The sequence below is a fragment of the Eumetopias jubatus genome, unplaced genomic scaffold, assembly GCF_037043125.1.
Source record: "Eumetopias jubatus isolate StellerSeaLion01/CBP00866 unplaced genomic scaffold, mEumJub1_p1.0 scaffold_12, whole genome shotgun sequence".
NCBI lineage: Eukaryota > Metazoa > Chordata > Mammalia > Carnivora > Otariidae > Eumetopias > Eumetopias jubatus.
In genome coordinates, this window is record NW_028274818.1 from 69,490,055 (window position 1) to 69,503,001 (window position 12,947).

Here is a 12,947-nt window from a genome sequence, read left to right on the forward strand (position 1 = left end):
GGTCAGGTACTTCACATAGTTGGGGGAAGCCTCTAACAAGAAAGGGAGAGATCATAACCAAAAATAAAGAAAGAAAAGGAAAGCAGAAGGCACCTGAATGGCACAGAGTCAGAGCAAAGAGCGGGAGAGAACTTGGAAAATAAAACTGGATTTACGTTGTCGGGTTAAAGAAGACATCACATTAAGAGGACTAAAATGTACCCTCAGAAGTTAAAAATGAAATAAAAGCATCCATTTTTGAAAGGTTGAAAGATCAAGTCAAGAATATATCCCAGAAAGTTCTTTGGTTTTTTTTCCCCTAAAGTTTATTTATTTAAGTAACCTCTACACCCAGTGTGGGGCTCCAGCTCACAACCCCTGAGATCAAGAGTTGGATGCTCTTTCGACTTGAGTCAGCCAGGTGCCCCCCCGACCCCGGAAGTTCTTTATTTTTTTTAAAGATTTTATTTTCTATTTATTTGAGAGAGAGAATGAGAGAGAGAGAGAGCACATGAGAGGGGGGAGGGGCAGAGGGAGAAGCAGACTCCCTGCTGAGCAGGGAGCCCGATGCGGGACTCGATCCCAGGACTCCAGGATCATGACCTGAGCCGAAGGCAGTCGCCTAACCAACTGAGCCACCCAGGCGCCCCGAAGGTTCTTTAAAAGACAAAGAGAATAAGAGACAAAAATTAAAGTACATGATTAATGATTAACGAGGCATAGCACCTGACAGATGTGCCAGGGAGAGGGACAGAGATGGTATCAAAGGCTCCTTCATGAAGACTTCCAGAGCCCGAGGACTGTGTCTCTAGTTGAAAGGGCTCTTCCTGTGGTCAGAACAGTGAGGAGAGAGTGCCCGCCTGCAAACAGGCAATTCCCGCGTAAAGAGGTGCCCAGCTACTTCCGGAGATTACCACAGACCCTCCACAGAGCGTTAGGACAGGTGTGTCAGGCCCTATGGCACCAGCCTTCCCTGCACGCTGGAACCTACAACTGTGTGTCTAGGCGGCTGTCTGGCAGAGGGAAGAGTGCAGGCATTTCAGACAAGAAGGCTCTCAGGGTTCACACCGCACGCTTGTTTTCAGGAAGGTTCCGTGGTTTCTCTGAGCAAGGAGGATGAAGGGGGGGTGGTAGAGGCATGAGGTGCCTGGGGCCATCTTGGGGAGACACCTAGGAGTTAGATCATGGGGGGAATGGTTTGAAGGAGGTGTGCAATCCTGTGGAGGGGTTAGAGCAATAGGTATGCAGAAAATAAAGGCAACAAAAAGCAAAGGAATTGCTAAGTATAGGAAAAAATTATATAAGAAAGGTGTTTCTATAGTTTAAATGTGGTTCAACAGTGAAAAATATTTATGTAGTTGGTGACGTAAATGCAGAAGACCCAGTCAGACTTGGGAGTGAGAGTGCTGAATTCTCATATTTTTCTGCAGAAGGCTAAAATGCAGCATGTACATTTGAAAAGCCAAGAAATAGCACCAGGAGCACATTTAATTAGACATGGAGGCAATGATCCCTCCCAAACCACCAAAAATTAAAGAGTAAATAGAAGGGCTTCTGGAAGGGACACCTGGGTGGCTCAGTAGGTGAAGCGTCTGCCTTTGGCTCACGTCATGATCCCAGGGTCTTGGGATGGAGCCCTGTATCGGGCTCCCTGCTCAGCAGGGAGTCTGCTTCTCCCTCTTCCTCTCCTCCCCCCGCTCGTGATCACTCTTTCTCTCTCTCTGACAAATGAATAAAATCTTAAAAAATAAAAAAAAAGAAAGAAGGGCTTCTGGGGGCAGGGTGGGGTGGGGAGCGAGTTTGCTCCAGGCCTTGCTGTGCTGTGACAGTTTGCACCGGGTGTCTGGATTTGAGAACTTTCTCTTGGGGGCCTAGGCTGAGCCGTGAGTGGAGGGATGTCTGGTTTCTCTCTTGAGTACAGTGAGGTGATGGGGGGTCGACTGGAGGCTGGAGCGGAGTTCTGTGATCTGAACTTGGGTAGCTTTCCAGAGAAGAGCCATGGAGGGGACATTTTCATAGCCCTTTGGAGGGGAGCCTTCCAGCCAGGAGTGCCCTAGCAAGAGCTGCTCCCTTCCCCTTTCTCTGGCCTCCTGGCCCCCCTGACACCAGACCTGAAGTGCAGGAATGCCTTGCTGTTTCCTCGGATTACTGTGGTTACACACGTGTGGAATGTATGTGTTCTTCGGTTATTTTTATAAATTCTTTGTTATTTCCTCAGCATGTTTGCATTAAAAATTGAATACACACACTTTTGACTCTTTCTGGAGTATTTTCATGTACATTTTAAGGTTTTTTTGTCTTTATTTTTTTTTTAAGATTTTTTATTTATTCATTTGACAGAGAGACAGTGGGAGAGGGAGAAGCAGGCTTCCTGCCGAGCAGGGAGCCCGATGTGGGGCTCGATCCCAGGACCCTGGGATCATGACCTGAGCCGAAGGCAGACGCTTAATGACTGAGCCACCCAGGCCCCCAAGATTTTATTGTCTTTAAAACAACATGGAGACAGCTCTGTGAATATACTAGAAACCACTGAATTGTGCTCTTTAAATGGGTGAATTGTATGGTGTGTGAATTGTATTTCCATAAAACTATTAACAGAAATAACATGGAGGGGAGCCTGGGTGGCTCAGTTGGTTAAGCCACCGGCTCTTGATTTCAGCTCAGGTCGTGACCTCAGGGCCCTGGGATCGAGCCCTGTGTCATGCTCCACACTTAGAGGGGAGTCTGCTTGGGATTCTCTCTCTCCTTCTCTGTCTCTGCCCCTCCCCCTGCTTGCTCCTGTGCGCCGCCCCCCCTCCCGTGAGACACCCCCCATCTCCCTTCCTCTCCCTCCTTCTCTCTCTCTCTCTTAAATAAAAAATAAAATAAAAAAAATAGGAAGGAAGGAAGGAAGAACATGGAGAGTCAGAACTCCTGTGCCCCCTGAAGCAGCAGGAGTCTGCCCCAGACCTGGGCGTCCTGCTGGCCTTCCTGCCTTGCCCACCCTTACCACACCAGGGAGATCTTCAGAGTGGATGTTGAACTTGTGGGAAGAGTTGGAATCTGCCAAAATCCCAGTGATGTAGATGTAAGGAGAAAACAGCTCCTGGTGCTGGGGACAGCCCACATCCCTGACCATGTCAGGAAGAGTGAGCCAGTGGTACCTACAGCTAGGTGTTGAACAAGCTCCTAATATTGTTGAGGAAGGACACAGCTGGTGATGTTTCAGCACCTATTTCTATTTTTTAAAAAATATTTATTTATTTGACAGAGATAGCAAGAGAGAGTGAGCACAAGTGGGAGGGGCAGAGGGAGAGGGAGAAGCAGGCCCCCCTGAATAGGGAGCCTGACGTGGGACTCGATCCCAGGACCCTGGGATCATGACCTGAGCCGAAGGCAGACGCTTCACTGACTGAGCCCCCCGGGCGCCCCTCAGCACCTATTTCTAAAAGACACAAAAGAGATTCCTGAATGTGATACGTCCCTTTTGGGGAACATGTAGAATGACCTTTTAACATGTAAGACCAGCACGATGCCTTCATTCTAGAATTTTCTAAGCCTTCCCTGTGAAAGAGACGTTACTGCATCCATCATCACAGATGATGTAGGAAGCTATTCTTGTACTTCAAGCAGAAAAACTGAGCTCTGGGGTGCCTGGTTGGCTCAGTCCGTAGAGCGTGCGATTCTTTTTAAGTTCAAGCCCCACGTTGGGTGTGGAGATTACTGAAATAAAATCTTAAAATTGAAAAAGCGAAAAACTGAGCTCCAAATGAGCATGTTCAGTGTTTGAAATGTGTATTATTTAACCTGCCTGTCTCACTTTGCAATTTGTTTAGAAGTAACTATACCTTGGGGCACCTGGGTGGCTCAGGAGGTTGAGTGTCCGACTCTTGGTTTCAGCTCAGGTCATGATCTCAGGGTCGTGGGACTGAGCCCCGTGTTGGGCTCCACACTCAGCATGGAGTCTGCTTCTCCCACTTTCTGTCTCCCTCTTCCTCTGCCCCTCCTCCTGCTTACACGAGCACGCGCGCTCTCTCTCTCTCTCAAATAAATAAATAAATAAATCTTAAAAAAATGGAGGTAAATATGCCTTGCCTTTTAAGTTGCCCCAAATTAGACATTAGGTTTATTCAAATGACTTCATTTTTCCCCAGCAGGATCCAGTAATTCCAAAGTGGTTTAGGTGTTAGGGAGACAGTGAGTCTTTATCTTGTGTTCACTCAGCTGGCCAGTTTTTTAAAAGGTAAGTATTTCTCCTCATTTGGAGAAATCTATGAACAGGGTCTTTAAGCATAAATTGCCACGCATTATCCCTGAAAAAGTTATTTGCCATAGTAGTTGGTGCAAAGCAGACCTACTGGGGTAAAAAGTTCTCTCTGGTGCTCTGCGTCCAAGGTCACAGAGTCCTGTTGTGACACTGCCCTGCAGGCTTAGGAATGTAACTCCCAGGAAGCTTACTCTTGGGTTTGTTCTCTAGATCGATACACATATGGAACCGTCAGTTTCAGAAGAAGCTGGAATCATCTGCCATTTCTGTCTAGCTTTCAGAGGCCCTGAGAAGAGAGTTGTGACATTTCTTGTTTTTCTTTTTGTTGTTGTTCTTTTTGCTTTCAGATCTAAGAACTCAAACCAGTGCCCACTCTGGTGAGCACACAGCTTTTTCAGCTTTTATATTAGGCATGTCACTAAAATAGTTTCTCAAACATCCTTACGTTTCTAAGAATCCTTCAGTTATCGCCGTTGAAATCTCAGAACCAACCAGCAAAATCCCGTCTCAAGCGCATATCTGTACACTTTAGAATGATTAATATCAAGAATTCAACTTCCTGGGGCACCTGAGTGGCTCAGTCGGTTAAGCGTCTGCCTTCGGCTCAGGTCATGATCCCAGGGTCTTGGGATCGGGCCCCGCATCGGGCACCCTGCTCGGCGGGAAGCTTGCTTCTCCCTCTCCCACTCCCCCTGCTTGTGTTCCCTCTCTCACTATGTCTCTCTCTGTCAAATAAATAAATAAAATCTTTAAAAAAAAAAAACAATTTCCTCAGAGTTTAACCTAGAATAATTGACTCATTGATTCCTGCTGCTTGTGGGATTTGAAACTTATTTTCAGAGGAATATCACAGAAAGAATTTTTGCTAATAATTCAGCTGTGTGTGGAATACCCGTATCTAATAGTATAAGTTCTTTTCTGTGATGGAGGGGAACAGTGGTCCTGCCTGTGGGCACTGTTCCCATCAGGAAAGACAGACACCTCTGTCGTCTGCTTGTGCCTCCTCCATGCATCTGTCACACCTCTTATTTCTGACGGGTCTGTCTTACTGCATCACATGAGTTCTAAACCCACCTCTTAGATTTTGTAAGAGTCATTGTACCTGACATTCTTGTAATTACTGTGTGATCAGTAAGATTCTTGTAAGAAATACTGTTTGATAAGGAAGACCAACATAGTGCTGAAATTTTGGACTATAGTCCCACTGCCTCCCCCAAACATGGAATATTCACTATTTTTCTTCTCTTTTGTTCACTGCATAAGAGATGTGGTTCCCTTGACCTGTACCTATCTGGTCTGCTCCCTCAAGCATTGGGAGAGACTTGTGGTGAGGAGTCCAGGGGTCCTCAGGAGCCCAGGGCAGGGCTGGGAGTAAACCCGAGGGATGGCACGTTGCCTCTGGCTGGGCTCTTAGAATGGGAGTGATTCCTGGAAAAGTGATTCTGGGAAGCAGAAATGTCCCATCTACTTCTCTTTCCTGCTGCTCGCCTGAATTGAATAAAAGGTTTTTATGCCACATCAGAGGTTATTTCCTTCCTTGGATGACGTTTTTCCTCTGATGAAAAGCTGACTATTAATAAATTACACAAGGGGAGGGGAGATACCTGAAGTACATAGATCTGGGATTTTAGGATAATCAAAAGGCTTTATTTATTTATTTTTTAAAGATTTATTTTTTTACTTGAGAGAGAGAGTGCGCATGCACACGTGTGGTGGGAGGGGCAGAGGGAGAGAATCTTCAAGCAGGCTCCCTGCTGAGCATGAAGCCCCATGCAGGGCTTGCTCCCAGGACCCTGAGATCATGACCTGAGCCACCCAGGCGCCCCAGAAGGCTTTAGATTTATAGAGCTGAGGCTTTTTTCAAACAAGTTAGTCAGTTAAAATGTTCTGTCAATCAAAACCTGTTCTGTTTTGGGGCACCTGGGTAGGTTAGTTGGTTGAGCATCCAGCCATGAGTTCAAGCCCCGAGTTGGGCTCCATGCTGGATATGGAGCCTACTTTAAAAAAATTGTTTTGGTTTTGTTCTGCAAGGAAGAGCTTATCTGACATAAAAATTTCCATCATTTTAATAATCTAATAGAAGAGGGCAAATGCCTGGCAAATTTGTACTTCCACACCCATTTTTTGCTTTTTTGTGCCTTTCTCCTCCTTTTTTGCTTTATTAAGGTATATAATTCTACACTTAAAAAAATCTTGCTAATGGGGCACCTGGGTGGCTCAGTTGGTTAAGTGGCTGCCTTCAGCTCAGGTCATGATCCTGGAGTCCCGGGATCGAGTCCCGCATCAGGCTCCCAGTTCTGTGGGGAACCTACTTCTCCCTCTGAGCCTCCCCCCTCTCATGCTTTCCCTCTCTCCTTCTCTCTCTCAAATAAATAAATAAAATCTTTAAAAAAAATCTTACTATTACGGAATATTTCAAGCATATATGAAAATAGAGACGGTAACGTAATAAGCCTGCGTGTGCCCATTGCTCTGCTAAACTGTCAACTCCTGGAAATCTTGTTGCCCCCACCAGTGTTTCCAAGTAAATCCCAGACTTCATATCATTTTATTCATAAATACAAATATTTCAGTACTTTTTTTTTTTAGATTAATTCATTTGAGAGGGAGAGAACGAGCGAGAGAGGGAATACAAACGGGGAGGGGCAGAGGGAGAAGCAGACTCCCCATTGAGCAGGGAGCCCGACACAGGGCTCGATCCCAGGACCCCAGGATCATGACCCAAGCCAAAGGCAGACACTTAACCGACTGAGCCACCCAGGCATCCTCTGGCCAGTCTTTTTAACTTTAGCTGTTCAAATAGATATGCCTCTCATTGAAGTTTTAATTGGCACTTCCCTAATGACTAATGATGTTGACTTGAATCCTCTTAAATCTATTGGAACTTGTTTTATGTTCCAGAATGTAGTCTCTTGGTAAATGTACCTATGCACTTAAGAGGATTGTGTCCTCTACTTTCATTGCCTGGGGTGTTCTGTACTACACTTGATCTTAGCCAAAAGGCCGAGAAGCGATTGGGGGGTGTTCTGTAAATGTGAGTTTGAGGTGCTTAATGGGATCACCATGACTTCTGACAAGACAAGCTTTGTTGAAAGTATTACAATTCAAGTGTGGTGGTAACAGCGAGATGCACAAATGGGGGTAGTTTCTCCTTGTGAAGAGCTGTGCTTTCAGCTTGATTTCTATGAGATGTGTCTCTTCAGTTGGCCTTAACTATGGTTAGCAAACTTGCTCTGGTTTCTTCTGTTCGACTTTATGTCTCCACATCTGTAACAGAAACAATATAATTTGTTAGTAAATTTCTCAGAATCATCCTGTAGGAGCCAGCTCTATCTGTCTGTTGCTGCTAGCAGTCTGGTAACTTAATGTATCCATATCCTGGAGAGGGTACTGGCTGGCTTTGACCATTCTGGTGTACGTCCCTGGACCTGGTGTTCTCTAGACTATAAAGAAAGTATAATTAAAGTGCACTTTAAAAAAAACATATATACTTGGATTCATCTTCTAACATGGTAACGTGTAAAAAGGCCTGCTCCTAGTTAATGATTTGTTTAAAAAGCTTTGGGTTGGGCGCCTGGGTGGCTCAGTTGGTTAAGCGACTGCCTTCGGCTCAGGTCATGATCCCTGGAGTCCCGGGATCGAGTCCCACATAGGGCTCCCTGCTCAGCAGGGAGTCTGCTTCTCCCTCTGACCCTCCCTGTCCTCATGTGCTTTCTCTCTCTCTCATTCTCTCTCTCAAATAAATAGAATCTTAAAAAAAAAAAAAGCATTGGGTTAATGTTTCAGAATGAACAACATGGTACTTTGTGTTCGATTAGTAGCTTCATTGTTGAAATTCTTTGAAATCTTTTTTTTTTTTTTGAAGTAAGCTCTATGCCCGTTGTAGGGCTTGAACTCATGACTCTGAGATCAAGAGTCACATGCTCTACTCACTGAGCCAGACAGGTGCCCCAAAATTCTTAGGCATCTTAAGGACAGATTGACCAGTATGGATTCCAGGTTAGATAGCCATTCAGGTATCCAGCGCTAGATATCATGTGCTTTAGGAATGAAGGTTTTTGTGAGATAAGGAAGGAGGCATTTTATAAATAATTCTGATTCAGTTGTCTCAAGAAGTCAGAGGACGAGTGGACTCCCAAGCCCAGTATCTCAGTAGCACACAGGGTCCTGGGATGGAGGGACGGTGGCCACCATCTTATCCACGTAATGGAGGGAGAAGAGGGAGATGCAGTCTCTGGCTTGAGGGCCCTGGACCGTTAGGGTCAGTCAGCCTGAGCTGGTCCTATTCCAGTCTGGCTCTGTGTTACCCAAATAGTGGGGAGGGGGCTGCCCATGGCGGCCTGCCAGTCTGCCCGTTGCAGAGGAGGCCCCGAGAGACATTTGTGGATGGTGTAGATTGATGGGTTTGGCCTTAGCCAGGAGCTCGTGCCCGCCATAGCCTTAGCCCTGGTTCTCTGCCTTTGAAATACCTTGTCTACAGTTCATTCCCAAGTGTTCGCGTGTCGCCATCCCCCTATCCTCCGGCTTTCCTGGGTGGTCCTTGCCTCCTTTTGTGGTCAGAGGTGAGCTGTCCTCTGGCCAGTGCCTCGTCCTTTTTTCCTCGCCGCCCCCTCCAACATCGGTCCTCTCTTTCTTGCTTTCTTCGCTCTTTTTGTCTTTTTCTCGTTTTTGTTTTCTCTCTCTCTTTAAAATTTTCATTATGGAAAAGTCCAAGCCTAAACGAAAGTAGATAGAGTAGTGTGATGCCTCCCCAGTACCCCACCCCCAGCCTCAGCAATTGCCAGTCAGGGCCAGTCAGCCACAGATATGTAACCGCAGATGTGCCTTGGCCCCTAGTGTTGGGAGGATCTCTACATCAGTGAGTGTATAAAAAAATTACTGGGGCGCCTGGGGGGCTCGGTCGGTGAAGCGTCTGCCTTCAGCTCGGGTCCTGATCCCGTCCGTGGTCCTGGGATCGAGCCCCGCATCGGGCTCCCTGCTCTGCGGGAGGCCTGCTTCTCCCTCTCCCGCTCCCCCTGCTGGTGTTCCCTCTCTCGCTGTGTCTCTCTCTGTCAAATAAATAAATAAAATCTTAAAAAAAAAATTACTAAAATATCATTATCACAGCTGTAAAAATTAAGTATCTTAGTATCAAACAGTATTCAGTATCTAGGATCAGTAGTCACATTTCTAATTATTTTACAAATATGATTTAAAACAACAGTTTATTTGAATCAGGATCCATAAAGCCCTTACATGGTCACAGATTGGTATGTCTTCCAAGTGTCTTAGTGAGGGCTTCCTCTCCATCTTTTTCCCTTTGAAAACAGAAGGTCACTTCTCTGTCAGGGTCCTCGTGGAGTGGGCTTGCTGGTTACATCCATGTGATATTGTTGAAACATGTTTCCTTGATCACTGTATTTCCTGTAAATTGGTAGTTAGATTCAGGTTTGATTTAGGTGGTGTTGCATGCTTCCACCAGGAGATACGTAGTGTCTAGTGGTCTGTCTTTTTATGACTTTAGAAGGCACTGAGCATCGTTGATTCTGTCCATTACTGCACTGAGGATTGTAGGATGTGACGTTTTGATCCTTCATCCCTCCCCCATTTATTAGCTGGGATGCTCTATAAAGAGAAACTTGCCCTCATCTGCTGTCGCTTGCCCTGATTTACGGTTTGTAGAGGAAAGACAGGCTAACTATTTGATTCTTTCCCTTTATTTATTAGTTTTCACAATAATAAACGATTCACTAGTAACCTCCAATGAGGACCAGTTGTTTTTTGTTTGTTTGTTTTTGTTTTTTACCATATTACGCCTTCATGGATTAAAACGTGTTTGATGTGTTTCAGTCCACTGGTTATCATTCTCATCAGTGCTCATATTCTCCTTGTGGGCTGTGAGGGCCTCTTCAGGATGGCTCCTGAGTTATTGGATGTTACCTAATGAGTCTTTGATAGCTTCTTTGCTTTCAGGTGTGACGGGGAGTCCGGGCCCCGTTTGTACACTTCCTGGCCTGTCTCCAAGGATCTTGGTTTCTTTTCATGGGAAGTGGGGTTTAAATATCACAGCCTGGTGCTAAGGTGTTCACTGTTAATTGGACAGAATTAGAAAGTCTTTGTTTTTTTAATACGTCATGAGTGATCTTTGTTTTATTTAATACATCATGAGTGATACTTTATAGTGATGCTTCAGGTTTACATACGGGATTACCAGGTGTTTGCTTAATGCTTTCCCTCTGGTATCCTTCTTTCCTTTTTCACTTGCATGAGGGTGCCTGTCCGGAACAACACTTCAGACGATGGCATTGGAACATTCCTTATTACTTGGTATTACTGCTGAACAGTTTAATGATAATCAGATTTTCTTTTGTAAAGTCAGTTGAAGTTTGCATAGCTATTCAGAGTGTTTTTCCCTTTAAAGTCCAGGAAATTCACCAGAGCAAGTCCTGGAATAGGGTCTTCTGGGGTCCGGAGTTGGTACTTGGTACCTCAGGTAGTGTTTCAACATGCAGTGGAAATTCTTTTTTTAATTTATAGTTTTCTTAAATAGAGTTTTTTTTTTTAAAGATTTTATTTATTTATTCGAGAGAGAGAATGAGAGATAGAGAGTACGAGAGGGAAGAGGGTCAGAGGGAGAAGCAGACTCCCTGCCGGGCAGGGAGCCCGATGTGGGACTCGATCCCGGGACTCCAGGATCATGACCTGAGCCGAAGGCAGTCGCTTAACCAAGTGAGCCACCCAGGCGCCCCTTAAATAGAGTTTTTTTTTTTTTTAAAGATTTATTTATTTATTTGAGAGAGAGAGAATGAGAGCGATAGAGAGCACGAGAGGGAAGAGGGTCAGAGGGAGAGGCAGACTCCCTGCCGAGCAGGGAGCCCGATGTGGGACTCGATCCCGGGACTCCAGGATCATGACCTGAGCCGAAGGCAGTCGCTTAACCAACTGAGCCACCCAGGCGCCCATCCCCTTAAATAGAGTTTTAATATTTGTTCTATACCTTTGCTTTGATTTTTCTTCTCTGGGTCTTCTGTTATTCATATATTAGATCGTCTTTGCGATATTTGTCACCTTCTCTTCAATCCTTTTTAAAACTTTTTATTCATTTATTTTATTTTTTTGTTAAAGATTTTATTTTTTTTTGAGAGAGCACGAGTGAGGGGAGAGGCAGAGGGAGAAGCAGACTATCCGCTGAGCAGGGAGCCCGATGTGGGGCTCCCTCCCAGGATCCTGGGATCATGACCCGAGCCGAAGGCAGACACTCAACCGACTGAGCCACCGAGGTGCCCCGACTAATGGTGTCTTTTGAAGGACAAAAGTTTTAAATTTTGATGAAACCCAGTTTATACTTGAACATATAAATGTATCTTCTTTCTGAATTTCATTCTCAATAACATCCAAGTGTGAATCATCTTACTTTTTATGATTTTTGATATTCATCGTCTACTTGCCTAAGTTATTTTTACGAAGGATTCTGCACAGCCTGCAAGGCCTCTTGGAATGGATGGGTGGGTCTGTGCTGTGTTAATAATAGTCTAGTTATGGGCTAGAATAATACCTAAAACTTCAACACTTTTGATCTTAGTCGGGAAGCATGACTATTGACCTTTGAGAGCAGGATCTTATTTCCATCACTGATGGTCCTTGGTGCTGTTGGCAGCTTTCTCCTGGGAGGCCTCCTGTCTGGCTGGTGCTGTTGGTGGCTCTTATTCTCAGCACCACACCTTGCAAGTAGGCTGCTCGTCTGGATGTGGTGAAAGGGTCGAGTACAGAGCATACCCCTCCTCTGATTTTGTAAGGCCAGATAACGTATTCTCTCTTGACAATTTCAGGTGAAGGACTTAACGAAATACTTGGACCCCGGTGGGCTTGGTGTGATCAGTTTTGAGGACTTCTATCGAGGGATCACCGCGATCAGGAATGGAGGTCAGTCTCCCCCACTGTGTGTTTCCCTCTCCTCGTGTCCTCTGCTCCAGCCCTCGCCTTGCTGTGCCCTCATCTACCCTTAGGAATGCCCCTTTGGCTGGACTTAACGTCTTCCCTACTCCTCCAAGCCCCTAAAATACCCTTGGGTTTCAGGGTGCTCTCTCCCTGTCCTTTGCCTATTTTTTTTTTTTTTTGAAGATTTTATAGAAGTTGCCGGCTCACTCTGCCACGCTCCCCTCCTTCCTGCCCCAAGCTATCATTCTGTCACCCTCCTGAGAGAGGGCTCGTGGGCTGCCAGCCACAGAAAATAGCCCACTTCTAAGTGACGATGCGTGACAGAATGTCTCAGTTTGCAGAGGGTGCCGAGCTGAGCCAGGCCAGAGAGCCTTTATTGCAAGTTTGTTGGGACTGAGGCAGAGATTATCTCCAAACACGCTGATGACAGAGAAATAATCTTATATATAAAACTATAGAAGAGAGGGCTAAGAAGGTGAAGGCCATGCTGGGCAGGAGCCAGTGTGTCCTGAGTGATAATTCTCCACAAATCTTTGGGCTCTTGCTCTGATCACAGCCCTACAGGGGAGGTGAGTGTGGAGAGAAGGGGGCCATTCCTGCGCTGCTTCATGACTTAGAAAATGTTCTCAGACACCCCAGATCCATATACAGCCCCCTGTGCTGGGAAGGTGGCATTCATTAGCGAATCATTTCACAGCTATAAATAACTAGCTTCGAGTGAGTTGCCCAAGGCAACGTCACGCCGGACCATGGCACGGCCCTGGCGGGGGACCATTCACGTGTGTTGTATGGTGCGCAACCTGTG

At 45.8% G+C, this 12,947-nt stretch overlaps 1 protein-coding gene across 4 annotated transcripts in view; it reads left to right on the plus strand.

Annotated features, from left to right (window-relative positions):
• RAB11FIP3 (RAB11 family interacting protein 3) overlaps nucleotides 1-12,947 on the plus strand; it is an 86,273-nt gene that overhangs the window by 30,249 nt on the left and 43,077 nt on the right. For 3 of the 4 annotated variants that reach the window (XM_088017248.1, XM_028111617.1, XM_028111618.1), the window contains exon 2: nucleotides 12,034-12,127. In XM_088017248.1, the coding sequence (XP_087873374.1) occupies nucleotides 12,034-12,127 (94 nt within the window). Of the gene's footprint in view, nucleotides 1-12,033; nucleotides 12,128-12,947 lie in introns of those variants that run through there. The other variant, XM_028111619.2, reaches the window with a different exon arrangement.